Here is a 23629-nt window from a genome sequence, read left to right on the forward strand (position 1 = left end):
AGATCATGAGGTCAGGAGTTCGAGACCAGCCTGGCCAACATAGTGAAACCCCGTCTCTACTAAAAATACAAAAAATAGCTGGGCGTGGTGGCTGGCACCTGTAATCCCAGCTATTCCGGAGGCTAGGGCAGGAGAATCACTTGAACCCAGGAGGCAGAGGTTGCAGTGAGCTGAGATCGTGCAACTATACTCCAGCCTGGGTGAGAGCTATACTCCATCTCAAAAACAAAAACAAAACAAAACAAAAAAACCTCCAAATTTGGTTTTCACTATTGACCCTGAGCCAGCCAGATCGCTGCTAGCTGCTGCCCGTGATGGTTGAGGGCCACTCAACCTCAATGCCAGCGTATCAGGTGGTTTTGTCAGGTTTTCTGAACTTAAAAAAGCCATCGCCATGGCAACTCGAGTAAAAAATAATTACCTATAGTGTCTGTAGGCTTGTATCCTTCAGTTAAGTGTAGAAAAGACTGAAACAGGCCGGGCGTGGTGGCTCACGCCTGTAATCCCAGCACTTCGGGAGGCCCAGGCGGGCGGATCACGAGGTCAGGAGATCGAGACCATCCTGGCTAACACGGTGAAACCCCGTCTCTACTAAAAATACAAAAAATTAGCCGGGCGAGGTGGCGGGCGCCTGTAGTCCCAGCTACTCGGAGAGGCTGAGGCAGGAGAATGGCGTGAACCCGGGAGGCGGAGCTTGCAGTGAGCCGAGATGGTGCCACTGCACTCCAGCCTGGGTGACAGAGCGAGACTCCGTCTCAAAAAAAAAAAAAAAAAAAAGACTGAAACAAATCAAGGATCTAATGTTTAAAAGGCAGGTTACTATCCAGATTCCCATCTGAAAACTGGTCAGGTCAGTAATTCTACCTGTGGCTAGGAGGATTCTTCTGAGTATTAGGCAAGGGAACATATGTCAAACGCTTAGCACACTGCCCAGCACATAAAGCGCTTAGCCAATGTTTGTGGCTGTATGATAATCCCTTCTAAGAAGCATAGTCCCACTCTACAAATGAGGAAACAACGAGAAGTGACATTCTAGCCCAAAGTCACCAACATTCACTCCAATGGATACTGAGGCTTCTCCTGTGCCACTCTACAAGTTGTGATCAAAAATGAGGTAGACCTCCCCCACACCAACGCAGACACCCAACCTACTCCCACAGCTGTAGGACTGCGAATGGCAGAAAAGGTAAGAAATCCAGAGAAGTTCCCCAAAGGACCAGAGACCACAGAACCTTGGTTGCCCACGGCACTCAGAAGTGTGAGCCATCTCATGGGCATGACCATACGTACTGAGCATAGAGAGTGCTGAATTTACCAAAAATCTAGATCATTTGGATTTTTCACCACTGATTTATATAAAGGGATGTGGGAAGCTTTTTTGAAAGAGGAGCATTTACCTTGAAGGGCTTTCCTAAAAGAGATGCCTTTTTAAAAAAAAGCCATAGGATTAGTGGTTAAGTCTGTAACATGTGAACAGTGTGTGCTGCCCAGCTACTGAGGTGAAGAGTCTAAGCTAGATTTATTTCTGAGGAACAAAGACCAAAAGACTGCCTTTATAGCTCTACATCTAGTCAGTCACCTTGGGGTGAACTACAGAAAGAACTGGACGACTAACACCTAAAACGCTGAAAACAAAGACACATACACTTCCAGGTGTGGATTTTTATTTTCACAAAAAGACAACAATGTCTTCCCACATACAAGTATTTACAAAACCCAACTGATTCACCCATCTAGAACCTGGGTTTTTTTCCACTTCTCAACATAGTTGGGAACATGGAAACATTAATACCCACACAATTCCCAGAGATGGAATTTATCCATCAAACAGTGCAGATTACCTAAAAGTGCACTTACCTGCACAACTCGGTCTAAGAACCTTGTGAAACAAACTTCATGGCCAAGGTTTCATGAATCTATTTGGTTTCATACCATGCAAACCTGAACAAGTGTGCTGCTACACTAAACTGAAAATCGGTTCTCATTTTACAATTAAAAAGGTTCTCAACACTTTAGCAACTATACAGAATATGAAGGTTTATTTCAAAAAAGATTACATTTTTTTAAACCAGGATACACAGATGCACTTAATGTAACAGTACCTTCTGCAAAAATAGGTTACATAATACTCAGAAATGCAATGAACAATCTTATTCTCTAAAAATTAGACAGCTAAGACTTCTTAAGCGTAGACAGCCTTCAAAATGGAGGCTGAAAATGCTTGGTAAAAAGAAGTAACTCTAGAGCCAGACACCACAGAGCTAAGGCTGCAAATTAAACCACTACCACACAGCTGCAAACTACTCTTTATATTCACACAGCATTAAACAAAACGACTTCAATTCCATCTTTTCAAATGTGTCTCGGTGCTGCAAGAAAAAAAGTTGAATGATACACAAAACTATTAAAAGTTACAACAGAACTATTTAAACATCTTCTCCAAAATTGAGAAAAGCAATCATGTTAAATTTTTAAAAAGAAAAGTCTGACAGAACTCTCAAGCAAGTCAGAGGTCCTCTTCATAAGTAGTCAAGTAAAGTTTACAGGAGATTTCAATAAATTATCTTAAAACCTTGGCAGAGAGCTCATTTTCAGAATCGTCGCGGAGGTCCACCCTTAAATGGCTTAAATCCGGAGCCACTTCCTCTTGGCATGGAATTGCCACTGATTTGTACAATTCTATTAATTGGGGATGCGTTACTGAAAAAGGTTTAAAAGAAAAAAAAGTCAGAGAACAAGGAACAAATCATCACTGCAAATACTTACACAGCGCTTACCATTTGCCAGGCACTGTTCTTGGTACTTTATCCAAAATAAATCATTTACTCTTTTCAACAGTCCTGTGAGGTCTGAACCATTGTTAACCCCACTTTACTGGTGAAGAAACAGATCTGGAGGTTGAGAAACTCTTCCAAGGTCACAGAGCTAATAAAATGGTGGAGCAGAGATTTGAACTTGGGCAATCTCACTTTGAAGCCCCATTACTTCAGAAGCCAGTTGCGGATCTGCACGTGGACTACAGCAGCAGATCTCTTAAGTGTGGACCCCAAACCAGCAGCAATAGCACCAGCTGGGTGCCTGTTAGAGATGCAAATTCTCACCCTAATCTCAGACCACTGAGAAAGAAACTCTGGGGGTGGGACTCCCAGCAACCTGTGCTTTTCTTTGTTTATTCTTTTAAATACATATATTTTTAGACAGGGCCTCACTCACTTCACGGAGGCTGGAGTGCAGTGGCACATTCATGGCTCACTGCAGCAGCCTTGACTTCCTGGGCTCAGGTGATTCTCCCACTTCAGCCAGCCACCAGAGTAGCTGGGACTACAGGCAAGTGCTGCCATGCTCAGCTAATTTTTTAATTTTTCGTAGAGACAGGGTTGCGCCATGTTAGCCAGGCTGGTCTTGAACTCCTGGGCTAAAATGATCTGCCAGCCTTGGCCTCCCAAAGTACTGAAATTACAGGCAGGAGCCACCATGCCTGGCCAACCTGTGTTTTAACAAGCCCTCCAGGTGATTCTGTTGTTTGCTAAAGCTTGTGAACTAAATTATAGAAGTCATTTAAGAAATATTTCTGGAATCTTTATGTGTAATGCAACAGAGCAGATGTTAGTAACATAAAAAAGCAAACCCCCTCCCCCGACAAAAAACCTTTAACAGGCCGGGTGCAGTGGCTCACACCTGTAATCCCAGCACTTTGGGAGGCTGAGGCGGGCGGATCAAGGAGAATTGCTTGAACCCGGGAGGCAGAGGTTGCAGTGAGCTGAGATCATGCCACTGCACCCCAGCCTGGGTGACAGAGCGAGACTCCATCTCAAAAAAGAAAAAACTTTAACAAACTAGGAGATAAAAATCTACAGTGAAGGCCGGGTGTGGTGGTTCACACCTATAATACCAGCACTTTGGGAGGCTGAAGCTGGAGGATCACCTGAGGAACAGGAGTTTGAGACCAGCCTGGCCAACAAAGTGAAACCTCCATCCCTACTAAAAATACAAAAAAATCAGCCGAACGTGGTGGCACACACCTGTTGTCCCAGTTACTTGGGAGGCCGAGGAAGGAGAATCACTTGAACTCAGGAGGCGGAGGTTGCAGTGAGCTGAGATAGTGCCACCGCACTCCAGCTTAGGGGACAGAGACTTCGTCTTGGGAAAAAAAAAAAAAATCTACAGTGAAATGGTTCAGGCAGAATAAAACTAGATTATAAGGGCCAGGCTGAGGAATCTGGGCTCAATCCTGTGACCTAGAGCAGCTGCTTGTTGTGGTTTTAGAGCAATAAATGGTATAACAAAATGGGAGTTTCAACAGTTCAATTTACAAATAGGGTAATGGAACACAAAAATAATAATTTGGGAAGATCAGATAGAAGCTACAATGAGGAATAAGGGATAGCTATGATAAACATTTTTTGTAGAGACAGGGTTTTGCCATGTTGCCCAGGCTCCTCAGTTCAAGTGATCCACCTACCTTGGCCTCCCAAAGTAGTGGAATTACAGGCATGAGCCACTGTGCCCAGCCTGAGAAACATTTTTTAAAAAAATAGAGCCATACGGCCGGGCGCAGTGGTTCATGCCTGTAATCCTAGCACTTTAGAAGGCCGAGGTGGACAGATCACAAGATCAGGAGTTCGAGACCAGCCTGGCCAACACGGTGAAACCCCATCTGCTAAAAATACAAAAATTAGCCAGGCGTGGTGGTGCACACCTGTATTCCCAGCTATTCACTTGAACCTGGGAGGCAGAGGTTGCAGCGAGCCGAGACTACACCACTACACTCTAGCCCGGACAGAGCAAGACTCTGTCTCAAAAAAAAAAAAAAAAAAAAAAAAAAAGAACCACACTTAGAAATTTATGCTAGGAATGAAGAAAGGTAAGGACAAGCCCCGTATTTCCAGTCAGGGTGAATGAAATGGATGGTGGCACTATCAAATTAAAAGAAACTGGAGGCAACAAAAGCGACACAAAGGTTTGAAAAAGGAGAAGAATGAGTTTGACTGTGACCTTGAATTCATGGAAACAGCAAAGTGCTTACATGGCAGTGGCAACATGAAGCTGAAAGGAAACAGCAGTGTCTAAAGCTTAGCCATGGTAAGGAGCCTGCAAAAGCAGTCACAAGGGCAGAAAGAAAATGATGGTGCCCTAGAAAACAGACTCCCTCAAAATAAGGATAAGTGACCGTGTGAAACAGTATTTAACCACCAAGGCGCCTGACAACCATGAAAATAAAAGAATCTATATTTATCAAGAGAAAAGTCATCGGTGACCTTTACAAACCAGGTACAATGAATGTTGAGCTTGTGCAGGCAGAAGTAGCACACTTACTGAAGTTTGATGGTAGAAGTGACCATGGAATAGTAGTGACCTGGGTCACTGAGTCAAGCCAATAACTCTCCTAAGAAAGAGGAATGGGAAAGAAAGGAGGACGTGAAAGAGATGGGAAGACTGAAGACCTGCTGGCTGAAGGGCCACATCCAACCTCAGTGTGAAGAGAAAGTAAAGCTCGCCTCTTAACTTATGAACAGGTTTTGTGTTAAATGTCTAAAAGCTTTGCCAAGAGTTATTTTAAAAGGGAGGAAACGGAACACACTTTCAGTATTTTCTTCCTAAGAATTTGAGGAATGCTAGGGAGGGAACAAGATGATGGTTCCAACGTGAGGTTAAGATTCATTATCTAGACTGAGTGCAGTGGCTCCCACCTGTAATCTCAGCACTTTGGGAGGCCGAGGCAGGCGGATCCCCTGAGGTCAGGAGTTCGAGACCTGCCTGGGCAACATGGTGAAACCCTGTCTCTACTAAAAATATAAAAATTAGCTGGGCATGGTGGCACATGCCTGTAATCCCAGCTACTTGGGAGGCTGAGATGAGAGAACTGCTTGAACCCAGGAGGCGGAGGTTGCAGTGAGCCAAGATCTCACGACTGCACTCCAGCATGGGCAACAGAGTGAGACTCCCTCTCAAAAAACAAAACAAAACAAAAGGATTCATGGTTTACTGGATCCTGCCATACATACATACCCATATCTAGATCAACTTGCCAGAAAGTCACTGAATTCATTTACAAGGAAGAATACAAACTAACACATTAATATCAGCTGTTCTGCAAACACTCTTTTGGAGACTACGAGTTGATACAGGGAAATGTTCGGGCAGACCTAGGGTTTTCACTAGTTGCAATTCAGTCCCTCAGAAACTATAATGACTTTTATGGAAAGGATAAAGTGTTGGTTGTGTGCTGGCAGAAAAAGTCTAAACTGGTTAGTTATTTACCTTGAATGTTGGGTTATCATGCCTGCTCCTGCCCGGCCATCACCCATTCGCCTCGTATCATGATAGCTAGGCCCTTGAGAGGGTGGACCATGCCACTCTTTCCTTGGTCCGCTTGTGTCCCGTCCATGGCGTTCAACCACATGTCGCTCCTCAGGATAATGCTAAAAGAATAGCATATGAAAAGTCACTTGGCCGGGCGCAGTGGCTCTTATCTGTAAGCTCAGCACTTTGGGAGGCTGAGGCAGGCAGATCAACTGAGGTCAGGAGTTCGAGACCGGCCTGGCTAACATGGTGCAACCCCGCTTCTACTAAAAATACAAAAAATTAGCCAGGCATGGTGCCCCACACCTATAATCCCAGCTACTCAGGAGGCTGGGGCAGGAGAATCACTTGAACCCCGGAGGCAGAGGTTGCAGTGAGCTGAGATTGCGCCATTGCACTCCAGCTTGGGCAACAAAAGTGAAACCTCATCTCAAAAAAAAAAAAAAAAAAAGAAGGAGAAGTCACAATACCCTCTGTCTTGGTCTCATACCAACTTATATTGGTGTGCTTTTAATGTCAGAAGCAAATTAATAAGATGTCTGAGAAGATAAAAGGATGAGTAGTGCAACAGCATATGAAAAGAGTTTGTATCTATTTTGTAGTGAGAAGCTACTCAGGCCTCAGGGAAGGGTATGGAGGAAATGATTCAATACTTTTGTTGTTGTTGTTTTGTTTTTTTGAGATGGAGTCTCGCTCTGTTGCCAGGCTGGAATGCAGTGGCGTGATCTCGGCTCACTGCAACCTCCGCCCCCCAGGTTCAAGCAATTCTCCTGCCTTGGCCTCCCAAGTAGCTGGGACTACAGGTATGCACCAGCATGCCCAGCTAATTTTTGTATTTTTAGTAGAGACGGGGTTTCACCATGTTGGCCAGGATGGTCTTGATCTCTTGACTTCATGATCCGCCCACCTCGGCCTCCCAAAGTGCTGGGATTACAGGTATGAACCACCATACCCGGCCAATTCCTTTTATTAAAAATATTTTTTTTTTGGAGACATGATCACACTATTGCCCAGGTTGGAGTACAGTGTTGCTACCATAACTCACTGCAACTGTGAACTCCTGGGCTCAAGCAATCCTCCTGCTTCAGCCTCCTGCCTAGCTGGGACTACAGGGTGCACACCACCATGCCCAGCTTTAATTTTAATTTTCCTATGGAGATGGGGTCTCACTATATTGTCCAAGCTTGTCTCGAACGCCTGGCCTCAAGTAATCCTCCTGCCTTGGCCTCCAAAAGTGCTAGGATTACAGCCATGAGCCACCAGGCCTAGCCATTAATTTCTATTTCTATATTTTCTAGCACCCAAGGGCTTTTTGACCCTTGATTATTTCAAATACTTGGATCTTATATTGACTGTAAGAAGGCACAGCCAGAGATCAAAACCTTAAGACAAGTTACGGCGGGGCCTATGATCAGCCTATCAGGACAACATGCAAACAGCACAGAAAACAGGAGTTGTCAACTTATTTTACATTGTACTACTTAGTGCTATGGCACTTACAAGGTGCTTCATCCATAACTATGGAAAACAGAGTAGTGAACACAAAGAAACAGAAATGTAGAACTAGAGATCTACGGAAAGAGAAAGCAAGCATTGTGATACTTAGCTTACAGGACAGAAAGCAGAAGGCACCCACAGAGGCTTAGATATAATACTGGCAGAACAAGTTACAGACTAACATTATGAAAAAGAAAATTTTCAAGGGAGGATACAAGATCTCCTCCTCAGGACACATTTTCTAAAAGGACCTCTGAATGCGGAGGGCTAGTCTTTGATACTTTCTTAAATTTTACTATAAACAAGGCAGACTTATCTGGATTATAGACTCAGTCTTAAAAATTCTGTTTAGTGGGTGGGCATCATGGTTCATGCTTGTAATTCCAGCACTTTGGGAGACAGAGGTGGGTGGTCGGAAGTTTGAAACCAGCCTGACCAACATGGTGAAACCCCGCCTCTACTAAAAATACAAAAATTAGCCAGGCGTGGTGGCGCACATCTGTAGTCCCAGCTACTCGGGAGGCTGAGGAAGGAGAATCACTTGAACCTGGAAGGCGGAGGTTGCAGTGAGCCAAGATCACGCCACTGCATGTCAGCCTGTTTGACAGAGTAAGACTCCATCTCAAACACACACACACACACACACACACACACACACAAATGTGTATTAAAATACAAAACAAACACTAGCATATAATGGAGACACACACACTGCACAATTCTTTTTGGTATATAATTTATGAAAGTATGTCCTAACCGTGCTACTATCAACCCACATGCCAGTATTTCGTCAGTAGAAGAATACTTTTAAATGAGGCAAAAGGTTTTTGTTCATTTCGGTCTCTAAAAGATGAAGACACTTTCCTCTGTCCAGCTCATTAACTTACAAAATATTCAAGTCAATAAAGTGTCACAAGAGTAAAAATTTAAAAATATGTAACATTACACTCATCTACCTATAGGATAAGAAGACAAAAAATAGACAAAAGTTCCATTTCAATTTTACACTTTAAGCTATTTAAATGAAGCAGGAGAAAAAGAAGAATGTGTGTGTGTGTGTGTGTGTGTGTGTGTGTGTGTGTGTGTGTGTGTATATATATATATATTTTTTTTTTTTTTCCCAGACAGGGTCTGGCTCTGTAGCCCAGGCTGGAGTGCCGTGGCGCCATCTTGGCTTACTGCAACCTCCAACTCTTGGACTCAAGTGATTCTCCTGCCTCAGCCTCCAGTGTAGCTGGGATTACAGCGCCCACCACCACGCCCGGCTAATTTTTGTATTTTTAGTAGAGATGGGGTTTCGCCATCTTGCCCAGGTTAGTCTCAAACTCCTGAGCTCAGGCGATCTGCCCACCTCGGCCTTCCACAGTGTTGGGATTACCTCCCAAAGTGTTGGCATGAGCCACCATGCCCGGCCAAGAATATTTTATTGAAAAGGAAACACAAGTAGGGGCCAAAGATTTCAGATCCAGTTTGAAAGCCTCAATTTCTTAAAAAGAAATAAAACCAAAGTTATCATTAGATAGGCTCATTTACCAAATTAACAATTCTTAAATTTCACTGGGAAGTTTAATCAAAATAGAGTTAAGTATTTCAAGGCTAGTACCTTAACTCTTTGGACTACTGATGGTCAACTACTGACAGTAAAGTATGAGAAAAATTCAGATTTTAAAAATTAAAATAAAAAATTAATGCCTCTCAATCATTCCAATCTAGCTAAGCCACATCAAAATGCTACTGTATATCCAGAGTAGCTCATGAATCCTCTAAATGTTTGTGTGCAGGCTCATGGCAAGCCTCCCGCAGCATTTACCTGTGATCCACCTCCTCGGTCTGTGATGACTCCTCTGTCTCCCTCTCTGCTCCCATACCCTGAAGCGCTGCTACGATTCCCAGGGGGAGCACCTCTCACGCTGTGCCCTGATACTTCTCTCCCAGATCGTTCTGGCCTTTCGACTCTGTTAAACAAAACATAAAAACATACATGATCAAAACGGTAATCTTAATTTTTTTTAACCCCAATGCATGAGACCACTAGGAAAGCATTACGAAGTACACAGCTACCTTGTTTCCCGTTTGTCAGTGGACATGCTTCCTTCACTTTTCCAGCTGGTGGGTCTGGAAGGATTGGGCCCTGCCTCTCGAGGATGTCTAGGATGAGTGATATCAGGCCTGTCATGAATAATCACTGTTCTCCTTTCGTCTCGCTCCCCTCGTACTTCTCGCCTGTCTGATTCTCTAAGTTCATTTCTTGGTGGTGGAGGCTCATTTCTTCTGGAGTCACTGAAATTTTTGGTATATCTTTCAAAGCTTGGATCTTCCCTTCGTGCAGTAGGTCGTGCTTTTTTCCCCTCACTTTGACCAACAAAGCGATCCCGCCTATTGATTAGAAACAAAGAATATAGGTCCAAGAAGTGCTTACTTGAGTGCTTAATTCTTCTTAACTTTGTCTGCATAACCTACAATAATGAAACCAAAAAATGAACTTAAGGCAGAGCCATGGAAAAAAGCTAGTTATTGATTATTACAACTCATTTTCTTTTAAACTGAACTAAGTGTCTAGCCTAAAGGTTGGTTTTTTTAGCATTCAAGAGAAATGATACTGAACACTCAAAAGTCACTACCAAGCTGAAGAATGTTTTACTGTTCTTAACAGTTGAGGCACATCCAAAGCAATCAGTGCTTCCACAGTTTTAAAGATAAGAAGAGGCCGGGCGTGGTGGCTCAGGCCTGTAATCTCAGCACTTTGGAAGGCTGAGGTGGGTGGATCACTTCAGGTCAGAAGTGCTAGACCAGCTTGGCCAACATGGCAAAACCCCGTCTCTACTAAAAATACAAAAATTAGCCGGGCGTGGTGGTGGTGCCTGTCTATAATCTCAGTTACTTGGGTGGCTAAGGCACAAGAATCGTTTGAACCCAGGAGGCAGAGGTTGCACCACTGCGTTCTAGCCTGGGAGACAGAATGAGACCCTGTCTCAAAAAAAAAATAAAATAAAATAAAGATAAGAAGATAAAGCCAACCTACTTAATGGTGTTCTAGTTAATTAATTTGGAATACTGAATCACATTCCCATTAACAGAAACAAAAACCATGTAATTTGTTCTGAGCATTCAGTTCTGACCCATTAACAGAAACAAAAACCATGTAATTTGTTCTGAGTATTCAGTTCTGACCTGGTAGTTCTAGTTAAGATTTTAGGAGAAACAGAGTTATCACTAGCAAGGCTCATAAAATAAATATAACAATTTTCAACATATCTACCTTTCAAAAGATGAAGACTGTACTGCTGAACTCTCAGGAAACCTGCCCCTCTCTCGGTGATCAAAATCATTAAATCTGTTCTGTTGGCGAGAGTAGTCGGATCCATGGCCAAATCGTGCATCTGTATCTAGAGACAACTTTTTATTCTCGCTCCAGTAAGGATCATCTCGCCTTGAAGAGAAATATTTGCTCATTTACATAAATTAGTTCTACAGTAATCAAACGACATTTACTTGGAGTCATACATACCACGTTAGAACTGTGGACATAACAGGGCTAATAAACTCAAGACAGAACACATCAGGAGTACAAACTAGCAAAGACTTAATTGTTGAATTACATAAAGTCAACTAGTGTGAGAGGAATTTAACAGGAGAGAAAATAGTTGAAAAACTGCCTGTCTTTTCCATTAAATGGAAAAGACATTTAGCATTCAGGAGAAATGATACCATTAAATGGAAAAGACAAATAAAATACTTGAAACCACTTTATAATAAAATTCTAACCAGCAGTTCACAACCTCTTCAGTTATCCTTAACTTTGGAAACGTTAGAGCGGTAAGTCAGAAGCACAGTTCATTCATTCCACCTATTTCTCTACATAATCAACTCAGTTTCATAGAATTTATGTTAACAAAATTAAATGGGCATACTTATATTTTTAAATCTATGTGAAGTATGAATCCAAACACACAATAGAATCTATCTTTCAATCTCAAGTTTATGACTTCCATTTCTATACTATCTGCACTACCTTTTTAAGAATGTTCAAAATCTGTTTAATTATTGAAGCCTACTACGACAATGTATTTCCAGTCATAATGAAAAACATCTGGCATCAGAAAGGTAGACAGGGAAAGAAACGCAAACTGTTCCCACTTGCCAGTGCACTGGGTCTACCCCAGTACTGTAATCCTTCCCATCCCTGTTGATCATGACTTTTATTCCAGTGATGGGAGCCTGTACTTTCTAACTCTCTAGTCTTAGCCTAAAGGGAATAAAACAGCAAGGTTAACTGTTAAGGAATAAAACCAGTAACTACCTATGATCTACATCACGTGGGCGTTTCAAGGAATTCCTTTTTTCTTGTTCATAACGAAGCTGCTGTTGTTGCCTTCTGAGTTCCTCTCTTTCTCGAGCAATCCGTTCAGCTTCCTTACGACGTTCCTTCAGACAACACAGAAGGAAGAACCAACCAAGGCAAAATGTAAACATAAGATAAGTATACATGCAACCTTGTTTTAATCCTGTCGCTAAGAAACCATCATAAGCAAAGACCAGGCAAAACACAAACCTATGACACCTAAATTTGATTTCAATAATCTAGGCCGTAGCTATTGTTCTGCAACATTAAAAATAACAAGGACTGGGTGGTAAAAGTTGGCAAGTATTTGGGAAGGTCAAGTTTAGTTTAATCATTCGACTAAAACAAAAGCACCTAAAGGGAATTAGAAATAACATTCTTAATATGCATGTTGACTAAGTGCCTTAAAACCCTGAGGTGCAATTCTGCAAAGAGAGGCATTATTTCCTTCCAGCCTTGGGAAATCATTCCCACTATAATATGTAAGGAAACAGTTATTATTTTCTAAGACTGGGATAGTGACAGAGCCTGGATTACAACTACTCTGGACTCATAGTCCTATGCTCAGACTATTAGGCTGCCATGATATTGCAGAGCTAGAATTATTACCAGTTATCTAGAACAAAGTCACTACTAATTGTATTTTTAACTAGTACCTAATTCACTGTTATCTTTCAGGGACACTTAAAAGCTCATTAGCAAAACTCATTCTATAGACGCTTTACAACAAGTAAAGCAAGTTTTAGGGCTAAAATCACAGAGTCTGAAAAAGGTGAGTTATTTAAGATGAAAAGATTTTCTGACTGCACCTGTTCAATACGAATGCGTTCCCTTTCCAAGCGTTCGCGTTCCATTCTCTCTCTCTCTAGTTTTTGCCTTTCAATTTCTAGGCGCTCTCTCTCTCTCTGTAAGCGTTCCCGTTCTTCCCGTTCACGAATTATTCTAATGCGTTCTCGCTCTCGACGCTCTCTCTCTGCAATCTCTCTTCGTCTACCAAAAATCAGTATTTAGAAATACTTAAATTATGCTAGCACTGTGTGAAAGAGAATAGCTTTGAATTTGAATTTTCCCTTGAGGTTGGCAATTTTAAATTTCAACTCAATCTAAGTAGTTTTAATGTAACTGGAAAGAGAATTCAAAGTAAAACTTTAAACAGATCCCAATATTTTCACTTATTTATAAATAAGACTGTCAACTGAGCAGCTAAATTTTATAATATAGAGTAGTTGCCTCTTAGATGATTCCTGTTTAAATAAAAATCACTATAATAGTCCATTAATTAATTGACATTTTAGAAGGATGTAATCTGCATATATAAATTTACAAAACTACAACTTCCAACACTTGTTTTTGATGGAAAAAGCTCTAATCCCTATTATATATTCTATTGTATCTCCTTAAACAAGTACATACTTTGATGATTTGGGATCATAACAATGAACATCAATAATAGCAAATACTACATATAACAGAATGGTGTCCTTAAGGGCTATTTTGGAATGTTTACTATCCTGTAATAGATGGCTCCAGGTAACATGCTTTTCTGAGTCAGAGGTAGTTCAATTGTTCACTGAACTGAATTGTTATTCTATTAGACTTTTAATATTATTTCCTTACTGTAAGGTAGTCAGCGTCCTTTTCTGTCTATCATCAGCATGTCTTTCTCTAGTAACCCAGTGGTTCTCAATGGGTCAGTACTATTTCTACAGAAATCAATGGGATATTTTTAATTATCACAATGACCATGGGGCAGATAGTAGTGTTTAGTGTATGAGAATGAAGGAATCTAAGTATCTTATTGATGCATGGAATAGTGAGGATAGTCGTACACAGCAAGAACCATCCAACACCTCTCATACCTTTCAGATGCCACAATGGACATTCACACTATTAAAAACAACCAAGCAAAATAACATGTGAGTCTAGAACTCAACCCCATTTTTAATAAATACTGTTTGTTTGCTTTGATATGATTTGTATATTCTAGAATTTCCAATAATGCAACTCCAGATAAATAGAAGGAAAATTATACTTTCTTGAGACTTTTACCAAGAGTTGCTCACCATTTCAGAAATCATGTCATAATGTCAACACTACTTCTGGTATTTACTAAACAATACAACATATTAACTGACATACAATGTCAGTCTGTATTTGAAGCTGTCCCATTCTCAGTGAGTCTAAATAGGGATGCAAACATCTGACTACTTCATTAAGTCATGCCTAAACATTCATATCTGGAATACATATTTTTATTATAAATTACTTTTATTTCTCCTTTATATTATAGTTAAGCCATTACTTTTTTTTTTTTTTTTTTTGGAAATTGTTAGTATAGGTTAAGTATGTTATGCATCAATTTCATTTCAGAAGAGTAAAGGCATTGCAACTTTTCTTAATATAAAAGAGACTTTGGTCACATAGGGTTTGAGAATCACTGGTCTAGTTGCTCCTCAATCCCACTTTCCTCTCAATCTGTTGTCAACTAAATACACAGGAAGCTAGGCACATTTGGACTTCATCTTAAAAAAGAGAAAATGGGTTCTGTGTGCTACAAGGATTACTTCCTTTTAGTAAAGTTGTGTGTCAATTATTGTACAGAATAATCTAAGTTGCTAAAAGTATCTCTGGTAGTTCCTAACACTCTCGTGAATGAATAGATGAAATCCCATGATAAGTAACCCCTGAACAAGATAGCTTAACATTTGAAATAATATACTATAAAACACACCCACAAGACTATTTTAAGTGGCATCCAAAAATTGATATACAAAAGTAAACTGACACTCATGGTAAACTGTTGAGATATGGCCACTAAAAATGGAAACATCTTGCTTTGTTTATATTTTCCGTTTGTTTTAAAGAGAATGCTTGCTTTGGGATATCTGAATACCATCAGGCTCACAGGGCAAATCTTCCTTCTCTTAGGCACTAATGCAAACAATAAATTTTTGCTGAATTTGTTAAAATTTCAGATTACAGTATTTGAACACTATAGCTACTTTGAAACTATCTTATCTCAAATTTTTCCTTTAAAGTCATGTTTTTTATGGCAGCAGCTTTGGTGTTGAGGAAAGAGCATTGGACTTGGAGTCAGAAGACTTGGGTCTGAGTCCCGACTCTGCCACTTGTTAGCCATGTGGACATTGGAAGAGTCATTTAGCCTCTCTGGGCCTCCATTTTTCTCAGTTGTATAATGGGCATAACTAGCCTTACAGAACTGTTGAGTTGGAGATAACAGATGGAAAAGCACTTTGTAAATTGTAAAGTGCTATGCAAACTTAAGAAATCATTAGATGCTACCGTAACTTCTTTAAGGTGGCAAACAGTTTTCTGTGGGAATACAATTTCCAGAAATCTGGCTTACAACTAGTGTTAAATATTTACCTACATTTAAAGACAGGTATAAAACAGACTCTTTTCCTACCTTCGAAGTTCCATTGCTCGTCGCAGCCTTTCAAAACGAACTAAATGTTCTCTCAACCTTTGTTCCTTCATCTTTTCAAAAGGCAAGATCTCTTTCCTTCTGTAGTCTTTATCTCTTTTTTTATCTAGACTAGCTCTCTCCTTTTCCTTACTTCTTCCATGAATCTATAGAAAAAAATTAGAACACTAGAAATTAAAATATTTTGGGGCTTTATTTTTCAAGTTTAGCAGGTCATTTAAAAAGTTCAAATGACTAGTAACATTTCCTTTTTCTTGGGTTTGCGAGCATGCAAGTACGCAAAGATGGTTATGGAAAAACAGAATTATCTTCTTTTGTACACAGCTGAAGTAGTATACAACCATCCTGATCAGAGACTTACTTTCTCATATCTTCCTCTTCTTGATGGTCTACAATGATCTCCTTTAGTTTGGTCTAATATTACCATATGTCCTGGACTCTTGGAACCTAAGGGAAAAAAATGATAAAAAACAAATGTCTAAAATTTTTCACTGAAAAAGAAAATATGTATGTAAAAATGCTAAATTCTGATAGTCACACACCAATACATGAAATAAAAAACCTACTTATTCTACAAGAACTTCAATGCAAAGAGTTTTTTAAACAGTTCAGTCTGCTAACATACTTTCAGTGATACCAAAAGATCCTAATTCAACAGTACTAATCAAGGACCATTTTAAGTCAGCCCAGAATAGCAAAGAAGCTTAGCTGGAAGAACACATTTATTTGTTTCCCCAGAGTAGAAAAGAAGACAATTACTCCTACTAGACCTCCTTTCCAACCGCAATGACATCGAACAACAAAGCTTACATCTCTGGATTAGAATTTCAGGTTTTCCCTTCCACTGTAAAAATTAAGTAATAGAATGCATTAGAAAGGGACTGAAAAGATGTATAGCATACTTATTCGCTTCTTTTCTTCACTTTTTTTCATCGATTCTGATGTTTGGCCACTTGCTCCATTATCATTCTTCTCATCTTTACCTTCTATTTTCTTAGTATCCTTGCTTTCTTTTTTTTCAGATTTCTCAGACGATCTTTTCTCTTCTTTTTTGACAGAGGCTTGTGTCCTGACCATACCGCCCCAGACAAAAAAACAGAATGAGTACTTCATAATGTACCAAAAAAGTCTATCTGCTTATCAAAATAAATAAATAAAAATAAATCCTTACTTGCTACTTCTATCACTCGTATTTTTTTTATCTCCAGCACTTCTTGAACTACTCTTTTCATCATTTTCTTTCTTCATTTCTTTCTTAGAGGGATCACCTTTTACCTGAAAGGTTCGAACCAGAAAAACAATTTGTACATATGGTTACATTTTTGTGATTATAAAAAGTGTGCTAATGGCAGAAAATTTGGAAAAGATAGAAAAATATAAGGAGAGTAAAAACTACAAATACATAAAAATTAAAAATAATTGCAAATTCTACTCCCTGCTACTGTTAACAGCTATGAGTTGAGAACTAGCCATCAAATTAGACTTGCTTTGATAAACAGTTAGGGAAGCTTACTTTTTCAACAGAAATCAGCTGTCCGTGCAGCTCAGTGCGATGAAGATGTGCAATACACCTGGACACCTCTGTGCTTGAAGACATAGTTACAATGCCATAGCATTTTGCCCCAGGACTTCGAGCATTTGTAACTACTTTTGCACTCAGAACCTATAAAATGAGACTGTACTTTAGAGAGTTTTACAACGTTCCAAGTACATAGACTTCTAAATACATGAAACTTCACAACCGAAACTATATATTAATTCAGGGTGTATCTTATTCTGTCTCATATTTTTTTTTTTTTTTTTTGAGATGGAGTCACACTCTGTCGCCCAGGCTGGAGTGCAGTGGTGTGATCTTGGCTCACTGCAACCTCTGCCTTCTGGGTTCAAGCAATTCCCCTCCCTCAGCCTCTCAAGTAGCTGGGATACAGGCATACACTACCATGCCCTGCTAATTTTTGTATTTTCAGTACAGACAGGGTTTTGCCATGTTGGCCAGGCTGGTCTCAAACGCCTGACCTCAGGTGATCGGCCTACCTTGGCCTCCCACAGTGCTGGGATTATAGGCATGAGCCACTGCGCCCAGCCTATTTCATATTCTTGTGATCACCATCTACATTATCCATCTTAGTAAATATTCAGGGGAACAATTTAAAGTGCCAAAAAGCAATTTAATCTTCTTTTTATATTTATTTCCTCCCCTCAAATATGTAGCCAAAGTAGCCAAAACACAATCTCATCAATGAAGCAATGGCACAATTAATAAAAGCAAATAAATTGGATTTGAACCAAAATATCCTTATCATAGGCCCACCCTGAATGTCTTTAGAGAAAGTTTCTAGTATTTTATTGATGAGTTTTAACACTTTTCTATAATGAGTAAAGAACCAATCACATATCAAAAAGCAGACTTAAAAATGCACCCCCCGAAAAACACCCTAAAGCTCGAAAGACAACACTTTCAATCTATGTGCTTTTAAAATGTATATGAACATGACAAATAATTGCAATTGTGTAAGATGGATAGTTAAGAGAGACAAAGCAGGGATGGATGAGTAAGAAGAAAAGGGAAAGATTCAGTGCTGAACAAAGAGGAGCAAAGACATAAAGCTGGGAAGAAGTAAACAGGAAAATCAGGAGTTTTATGGTGTGGGAGGTTGGAACAAATCAACTTTTACCTCAACCCTAGGAAAGGCTGATTTGCTCCATAGCCATTTTAATTTTTAACTCCACGGGTCTTCTTACCAAATAAATGGTATCCTCATATAGTTTTACTACTAATAAATACCAACACTAAAATATTGTTTTCATATCTCTTAACAATACATTATTGAAAATAGAAGAAAAAAATATAACACAGCCTATCATGGGACTACAATTCTCAATGTTCTATTTCTGACACCTACTAAGAACCTCCTTTACACTCAGGCAACTCACTAATTAAAGCAGGAAAAAAACCCTCCAAAAATCAAGAGGACAGGTTTTGGTAATACTAATGGCTATTTACCAATAATGGTCACTAATTAAGTAATTTCAATATCTGAAAGCCTATCATGTGCACATGAAGTACACTAAATAAGGTCCCTGACCTCAAAGAGCTTACATTGGAGTACATTAACTATGATGTATATGAAAAACTATAATGTAGGTAGACAGTATTGAGTGCCCTCAGGGATGCAGCTCACAATTCAAAGCATTCATTATTAATTGAGTATTCTTTGACTACTCCTTCTCTTCCTTTAGGTCTCCCCTTAACTGCCACAGAAACTTTTCCTGATGAACTAACCACAGGAAAGCCTCCCCTTCTTAACACCTGTGTACTTTTCCTTCACAAGACTTATAACAACTTCTGATTAGGTTTATGTATATAGGCGTGGTGCGATGGCTCATACCTGTAACCCCAGCACTTTGGGAGGCTGAGACGGGTGGATCACCTGAAGCCAGGAGTTTGAGACCAGCCTGGCCAACATAGTGAAAACTTCATCTCTACTAAAAATACAAAAATTAGCCCGGTGCAGTTGCTCCTGCCTGTAATCCCAGTTACTAGGGAGGCTGAGGCATGAGAATCCTTTAAACTTGGGAGGCAGAGGTCGCAGTGAGCCCATATCACGCTGCTACACCCTAGCCTGGGTGACAGAGTGAGACTGTGTCTCAAAAAGAAAAAAAAAAAGCTTATATATGAACTTAATGTAGATGTATGTTTATATATAACTTTATATAAGTTTAAGCCATTCTCATGTCTATATATATAGCCAGTTTTACATTTTTCTCCACTATTGGACTAGAAATCTATAACAAGGATCATATCTGGTTCTCCCAGCCCCCTATGAATTGTGTATCCCACTGCCTAATAATAGTCTAAATATAAATGTATCTTCAAGATGTCCACATCAGGCTCAGCAATATGCTAGATCCCAAGCTACGTGCTATAAAGTATCATGATGAATAAACTTAGTCCTTGGCTTAAATAGGTTTGAAGTTTGGAATACAAAGATTCCCAAGGCTCAGAGAGGGATTAAATGATGAAACGCTATTTATCCCCTAACTCTCACCTACCATTACCACAGAATTCAATAATTATGTCTATTAACAGTCCTAAGAGATACAATAAATTAGAAGATATTTATGTAATACTATTTAGAATACAATCCTCATTTCAAATGCAGACACTAGAAAGAGGGATAAAAAGGTAAAAAGAATGTACCTTTCCATATTTGCCAAAGAGGTTCTTCAAATCAGCAGCTTTGGTATTAGATGAAAGTCCACTAACCCAGATATTTTTAGTTGAGCTTCCACTGCTACCACTAGTACTACTTGTACTTCCTAGAATAGATTTAATATCAGATGTTTAAGTATCTCAATCAGAATCTTTATACAAAATTATAAGGGCCACATTCTTTCAAAACTATAATTTTGATAGTATGATGTTACTGTATCAAAATCCTGTGAGTTTACTATTATTGAAATCAAACAGACAACATAACTAGTGAGGGAAAAAAATCTGAATGTATGTACATTTCCTATTGTATGAGTTCTAAATTGAAGAGGGTAAAAAAATCAATTACATGTCTCAGACTTTTGCTGTTCAGTTTTAATAATTTATAGTCTACCACTGCACTGAATAGAGACAACTAGGAAGCAGTCATTTAGGAATGAACAGACTGTTTAGTTGCCACATCTGCTGTGGGCTTTAGATCCTTAGAAATTGAAATGGAAGAAGAAAAAAGTTAGAGCAAGGTATACGTTTTTCAAGAATTTATATGGTTAATAACAAAGATGAACCAACTGGTATACCTTTATTCCGTATTAGAGAATAAGTAAGACAAAATGGGAATTATATGCAGCTGGATAACTCTAGATTCAATAAGAAACAATCTTCTAAAACAAAACAACTACAAGATTAAGATCAGAGGTCTCAAAATCCTTTATAATAGGTAAATGATTACATGAATCATTTCTATACTATGTCACACATAAATTATGGCTTCATATGTATAGAGGCCATATCTTAGGATACAGGCTTAGCCAGTCACCCTTTTCTTCAAATGTGCTGTAGTAAAAGGGAAATTTTCATTCACTTGACTTTATTTGGAAAATAATTTTTACTCACTTTAAGAGAAACAGTATTTAAGAGAAACAAGCAATTAAAAGGAACAATTTCTATATTTCACATTCTTTTAAGCAAGACCAACCAATTCATAAATCACATCCTTATGATTTCTAACGATTTAAAATAAACTATAGAGGATGCATACAATTCTCCTTTACACATTTAGGAGGTATTTAAAAGCTTTGCAGTACCTAAATGTTTTATTTTCCCTTAAAATCCTTTTCTAGAAAGTAAGTATTTTTCAAGTAAACACAGCACATGTACAAGATGAAACTGTAGCTCATGGGCATGAGATAACCAGAGATTTCTCAGTATCAGAAAGCAACTAAATATTGCACTTTGAAACTTACAAGAATTTTAAAAAAAGAAAAAAGAATACTAGACTCCACAAATACACACAAGTATTATTTAAAGACAGAACAGGAAAAAGGTTGTGGTGATGCATAGTAGTTATAAATGAGTAACAAAAGATAAAATAGTTCTGAAATTATAATGTAAGAAAGTATCTATTATTATTCAACACAGTCCTTTAGAACACACCAAGTAAGTGTTCCCTAGCTAATGGGTTTTTAACATACCCAATACCAGTTTACAACGTAAGTAAACAGTAACACATCAATCAGTTTTCTGTAATCTATATAATTCCACAGTTTACCTGAAGACCATCTCAAGTTTCTAGTCTGTCAATAAAATTTTTAAGGACTAAATGTCAAAGAAAATACCACGCAACTACTACTTTTTAATGAAAATACGCAATGTCAACATTGAAATAAATAGGGAAAAAAATTCTTTACCTTTGTCATCTTTAGATGATGTCTTGCTGTCTTTAGATTCCTTTGAAGAGCTAAAGAGGCAAATCACCAGAAGAAAATTGAAAACAAAAACAAAACAAACCCAAAATAGAAGAACTTGATATTCACTATATTTCAAACTAGTGCTATTCATACAAATTAACAATTCCAAAGGCCTAGATTAGGTTATTTGAACAAATGACTCCCTGAGGATTCTTGCACTGATTTTCCCCAAGATGCCTGAAGATCTAGATTTTCTGACAATTCTATTCAGTGGAAATATGGCCATCTTCTCCAGATTTCAGGACTGGGACTTGACTTCATTTTGTGTTCTTAGAACTGATAGTTGTTCATTAACCATCATCACAAGGATTTTAAAAAATAAAACACAAAAAAATTGTCAATTTGAAAAAAAACAAAAAAACAAAAAACAACAAAAAAACCAAATATATGCTGACATTCGACAATCAGTAGAACACACTGCATTATTATGAAGATCTTGAAAATTTTTAAAAGTAACTTATGACGGTCAAAAATATTATAGGCAGGATCATAAGACACTAATTACTGTACATGTTCTTGAAGCCACCCCCTTAATGTAGAGTGATCTTATTGAATGCTGGAATTCAGTATCGTAAAGAACTGACATAGAAAAACAAACCTCTTTGCTTGACCAGAGGCCCCAGTAGACGAGGGCCCTTTCTTCAAAGTATCCTTTTCTTTGTCTCCAGATTCTGCTTTCTTAGAACTTTCTCTGGCTTCCTTCTCGACAGGGTCACCCTTCACGCAGTCTTCCTTCTTACCATCTTTATGGTTCGCATTCATCTCATAATCCTTGCTTTCCTTCTCCGGGCTCTGTGCAATGGCGTCCTGCCCATCTTTTGGCTTACTTGCTTCAGAATCTGTAATTTTCACATTTTTACCTGTTTCTAGGAGGTCATCACCATCAAAATCCAGAGTGATGGCATCTTCAGCCTGGATTGTGACCGAGATGTTGTCATCCTCAGCTTCTTTCACAGTCGTATGAGCTTCCGTCTCTTCATGAGCTGTGTGATCAGCCTCAGCTAGGCTCCCTTCTGAAGGAAGAGGTTTAGATACTTCTTGTGTACCATCACCAGAACCTGCTATATCTAAGAGGATTTAACAGGAATAAATATGGCAAAACAAGAAGTTTAAACAATTTCATATTCATAAGCTAGAATAGGACCTAGAAAATATAAAGCCAGTTATTAGCACTGATGGAAGGTTAGGAAAAAAAAAAAAAAAAAAACACAAGGGTATTAACTAACATAAACCATCCTTTACCCAGGATCACTTATTCTTCATGGAAAAAATGATCTCTACATACAGACACCAAACAACAATAGTGAGAAAATGGTTCCATCCTGAAGATACCAGCTCTTCATTTCTGGTTATAAGTTAATGGCAAATGGAAGATTTTGTTCCTCCATGTGACAGTGACAAAAGTGCAGATTGTCGTTCAATGCTGGAATTATCCTGGGATTGAACCCTAGTGACCTTCAGAACTCCCATGGTGACTTCTTGACAGCTAACAGTCTGAGGATATCAATCAGTCTTCAGAGTATTTCAGGGCCCCATCTTTTCCACTCTTCAATGCTTGAGTAGTCCAGATTCGTATGGAAAACTGGTACAGAAGGCTCCAAAGATGCTCCTGCTCTGTGACGTTCAGGAAATTGGTTATTTCCAGTCTTCATCCTGTCCAGTTAGTCTGCAATTACCGTTTTCAAAGAGGTCTTGCATTCCCCCAAAACAGAAAGGCTTCAGGCATGTGAGATTTTCAGTCAGTAGCTTTACTTCACCATTGCTTCTAGGCTTTTTATTTGCCTTGCTTAACCCTGCTCCATGTCCTTTCTAGTCCAAAGTAGGATCCTTTGACTTCTGTCCAAGGACTCTTCCATAACCTCCTACTGACCACATGTATTGCTACTGTTGCCCCTGTAATTGTATTGAATGAGACAGCTCGTCTAAACTAAAATTGTCAGACGACTGTATGGAAGTTTCTCTAAGCAGCAAACACAAAGTCAGTCTCCTGGTCATTCATCATTTTTAGGACTAGTTGTAAAATTCACTGTGAGTTATGCACTAGGACTCCAATAAGCACACATGAGTTACTGCAGTGTCAG

At 39.2% G+C, this 23629-nt stretch overlaps 1 protein-coding gene across 7 annotated transcripts in view; it reads right to left on the minus strand.

Moving 5' to 3' along the window:
- Window positions 1–2017: 2017 nt before the first annotated feature.
- LOC116463526 (SAFB-like transcription modulator) overlaps window positions 2018–23629 on the minus strand; it is a 54072-nt gene continuing 32460 nt past the window's right edge. For 3 of the 7 annotated variants that reach the window (XM_032146655.2, XM_032146658.2, XM_058434701.1), the window contains 15 exons: window positions 22147–22615; window positions 21489–21538; window positions 19789–19907; window positions 17101–17250; window positions 16759–16862; window positions 16490–16656; window positions 15949–16034; window positions 15570–15733; window positions 12952–13132; window positions 12101–12225; window positions 11060–11230; window positions 9862–10176; window positions 9611–9755; window positions 6262–6422; window positions 2018–2700 (listed from right to left, as the gene is read on the minus strand). In XM_032146655.2, coding sequence (XP_032002546.1) covers window positions 2592–2700; window positions 6262–6422; window positions 9611–9755; window positions 9862–10176; window positions 11060–11230; window positions 12101–12225; window positions 12952–13132; window positions 15570–15733; window positions 15949–16034; window positions 16490–16656; window positions 16759–16862; window positions 17101–17250; window positions 19789–19907; window positions 21489–21538; window positions 22147–22615 — 2516 coding nt within the window. In that variant the 3' untranslated portion in view covers window positions 2018–2591. Of the gene's footprint in view, window positions 2701–5316; window positions 5387–6261; window positions 6423–9610; window positions 9756–9861; window positions 10257–11059; window positions 11231–12100; window positions 12226–12951; window positions 13133–15569; window positions 15734–15948; window positions 16035–16489; window positions 16657–16758; window positions 16863–17100; window positions 17251–19788; window positions 19908–21488; window positions 21539–22146; window positions 22616–23629 lie in introns of those variants that run through there. The other 4 variants (XM_032146656.2, XM_032146659.2, XM_032146657.2 and 1 more) reach the window with 3 other exon arrangements.

Source organism: Hylobates moloch, unplaced genomic scaffold (assembly GCF_009828535.3).
Source record: "Hylobates moloch isolate HMO894 unplaced genomic scaffold, HMol_V3 SCAFFOLD_40, whole genome shotgun sequence".
Lineage (NCBI taxonomy): Eukaryota > Metazoa > Chordata > Mammalia > Primates > Hylobatidae > Hylobates > Hylobates moloch.